At 34.5% G+C, this 3,576-nt stretch overlaps 1 protein-coding gene across 1 annotated transcript; it reads left to right on the top strand.

Moving 5' to 3' along the window:
• Positions 1-1,409: 1,409 nt before the first annotated feature.
• On the top strand, positions 1,410-3,231 carry LOC101295432. Its single transcript, XM_004302296.1, has 3 exons — positions 1,410-1,695; positions 1,821-2,015; positions 2,729-3,231. The coding sequence occupies exons 1-3, from the start codon at positions 1,464-1,466 to the stop codon at positions 3,001-3,003; spliced, it is 702 nt and encodes a 233-aa protein (XP_004302344.1). The 5' UTR covers positions 1,410-1,463; the 3' UTR covers positions 3,004-3,231.
• The last annotated feature ends 345 nt before the right edge of the window (positions 3,232-3,576 follow it).

Consider the following 3,576-nt stretch of genomic DNA (forward strand, 5'->3'; position numbering starts at 1 on the left):
ATTTGCAGAGGCAAAGAACCAGATCGGGGGGTTGTATGAAGAAGAGAATGGCATGAAGCGTAATTGTTTTGAAAAATTTGGGCATTTTGGTCTTTTACCATAAAAACTCGGGTCAGGCCTGTTACAACTTCATTTTAGGCTTGGACTCTTGTCCTAATCTGTACAAGAAATATAAAAAGTGAGTTTTTTGTGTTTTTAAATTTAGTCATGTGCTACTATGTAATTTTCTCAAATATTAGAAACACGATAGGAAAAAAAAAAAACAAGAACAAAGAACAATAATACAAACAGAGAGCCAATCACTTGCAGAAAAGATAAAAAAAAAAAACCTAGTCTTCTCTCGGCTCTCATGCAATCCCAATTGCAATTCTTACAAACACAAGTTATTTTGTTTCTTTCTCTAAATCGATAAAAACAGGCAATAAATTTCTTTTTGGAAGAAAAAGCCATAAATCGGTCTGTTGCAATCACTCTATAGCCTTCAAATACATCATGACTCAACCTTCTTCTTTTAAAACTTGAACGTGGGGAAAGAGGTCTGTATATATGCAAACATATAAATATTCAAATTAAGAGGGAGTCTCGCAGGTCACATTTGATTAACCCTAGCTAATATATATCTTGGTCTTTTTCATTATCGATATCCCTTCCTCCGATTATACAAGTGCTTAAGCCTTTTATGGTACTTATTATTTGACCTCATCGAATAAGTGGAGAAAAAGTGTTTACCACAACTAGGATTCGTGATGGGCAACCATCAAATTCTTTTTCATCTTGTTCTTCTTCTTTCTTTCTTTCTTTCTTTTTTCTTCAAAAAAAAAAGAAAAAAAGAATCATGTTCTCCATTTTCGGTTTTATTGTTTTGTTAATTAATGGCAGTTTTTCTGGATTGATTGATTTTATTTTTTTGTATTGGAAGATTGATTATTTCTTGTTCTGAATAAATACACTCAAATTATTAATTTCATGTCATTTGCCACTTCATCTTATTATGTGTTGATGTCATACTTGCAATTAATTTTGACCATTAAAAGTTAGAGAATCTAATAACTACAAAATTGTGTAAAAAAAGTGTTATTTGAACCGGACCTTAAACATAATCATATTCTTACTTGTAAACTTATCATGAAATCATGAATCTTATTTCTGTTAGTATTAGAGGAAAACGCACTTTTGTCGATATTGTTTTGATCAAAATTATACTCTTAGGGTCTTACCATAATAGGATATAAGAGAATCTGAAAATAGATAGAAGGAGGGTGGGAAATATTAATAGAAAATTGAAAAAGTTGGTAAGAAAAGCAAAAAATAAAATAAAACACATATTTGTTCGGGTCAAGTTGCGGACCCGGGCCAGACCCGGCCTTGTTTGTCACCGCTATATATAGAACGTGCTGAATCCCAATTCTAGATCTGCAAATTCTCCCCAAAAAAAAAAAGACTAGATCTGAGAAATCAGGTCGATGGATCTGATGCGCTACCAACCTACTATCGGCGGCTCCGCCAGGGATGCCCCGCCTGAGGCAGGATGCGAGAGCCGGAAGCGGGTAGACGGATGTCATGACATCAAACAGGATTCCTCTAAGAAACGAGGGCTTTCGGGAGAAGAACTCAAACAGTTTCTCTATGAGTCCTCTAGGAAATCTGAGATTTCGGAACGAGAGTTACAACAGATATTTGTGAAGATCATCAATGGTATGTTTTATATAAATTTATATATATTTGTGTTTTACGGTTTCAGTTTGGTTGGTAATGTTAGGGTAGGACATTTCTATCATGTAGTTTGGCCGTGACATGGATGTTTCCTTATTTTCAAACAGGTACCGATCCTAACCATAAATTGTCTGAAAGGGAAGCCGAATCCACAAGGAGTCTGTTAGATACCTGGAGAATGCAGGGAGATTTACTTGTATTGCCTTACGAGGAATACGTAAAGAGGGTGTTTATTTCTGACGAGGAATTTCGAAAGCTATGCAAGGAAGCCGAGGCAGCTAGGAAACTGGAGATAGCTGAAAGTATGCTTTTGATCCTTATTTTGCAGTCTGAATCTAAGCTTGAATCTTATATGTTTTTTTTTGTTTATTTATTTTTTATCTGTCTGGATTGGTGGGTGCTATTTTAAATAAATAATTTATACAATCAGGTTAAGATTCTTGTGGAAAATGAGTATGTTGCCAGAGTACCATTTTCAACGTTATTTTTGTCCTTGTTACAAGTTTATTTTCTTAGTTTTCCGCAAGTGCTATTTTATAATTTTTGTGTATTAACTGTATTGGAAATATGTTGTTTGTAGAAAAATGGTTGATGACTTAAAAGCTTGAACTTGAATTTTGCGTAAGAAAATGTAATGGGGGCCTTTTGTTTTCTTAATTTTTTGTTTTTTTTGTTTTCTTAATTAGGTTCACTGGAATTGGAACTCATTGCCAGAATATTTGTAACTTTTATACAGTTCAAGTTTTGTTACAAGTTTGTTTTCTTAGTTTTCTGCAAGTGATACTATATAAGCTTTGTGTATCAACTGTATTGGAAATGTGTTGTTTGTAGAAAATGATGACTTAAAAGCTTGAACTTCAATTTTTGGTAAGAAATGTAATAGGGCCTTGTGTTATATTAATTAAGTTCACTGGAATTGGAACTCATTGCCAGAGTATTTGTAACTTTGTGTCTCCATACAGTTCAAGTTTTGCTGCTGCTTGTCTAACAAATTTTTTATTAACATTGGCACCAGAAAAACAAACAGGTAAGCCTGATGTAAAGCCTAAACTTTGTGAAGTTTGTATGAAGGTCGGGGACCACATGTCAATTAGATGTCCCTACTTGGAGGATGTTCCAAACCCTGACACCACAGTTGTTGGTAAGGGCTATGAAATATGTTGCCATCACTGCCTTGAGTCGGATCATGGCCACCCCAAGGGAAGCTGGGCAGGATTTGCATATAAATTGAGTAATGATGAAGAATGCTTAGATGAAGACTCAGAGTCTGAATCAGATGATGAGCCTTAACTTTGTGAAGGTCGTGGACCACTTGTTATTTATATGTCCCTACTTGTATGGCAAGTCTGATCCCTGAAGACATACTATGATGTAGCGATTAACTATGTAGCGATTAACTACTTGATTCAAGCAGTATTTTAGATGGGCAGAGAACTGTTATGTGAATAAGAACCTCTAGAAGTGTATATGTTGTTAAGAATTAAACTTATCATTGTCCTACTGCTGTTTGCCTCTCTTTTAGATTTGTGAAGATAATTTATTGGTATCTTTGGTTTTGTCTCACTTTCATGTATTTTCACTTTGATCTCTAACGTTTGCTCATACTCGTGCTTTGAGATTTGGTTTTATCTTCTTATTCTTCTTTTATTGAATTGTTTCAGTTGTTTTTTTTTTTTCCTTGGGACTGTGTGGTTTACAAGATCATGAGTTTATAATATCTAAGTGTGCTGAGTATTCCGGTTGTCAAGTCTCGGTTGGTTTTCTGAAATCAGTCACCAATGCTTGAGCAACTAATTATGTTAAAAGAATAGATAATCTTGATTTCTTGAGGTTTATGAGCCTCAAGTCTCTAGATATTGTCAT

This window comes from Fragaria vesca, linkage group LG6 (genome assembly GCF_000184155.1).
Source record: "Fragaria vesca subsp. vesca linkage group LG6, FraVesHawaii_1.0, whole genome shotgun sequence".
NCBI classification, from domain to species: domain Eukaryota; kingdom Viridiplantae; phylum Streptophyta; class Magnoliopsida; order Rosales; family Rosaceae; genus Fragaria; species Fragaria vesca.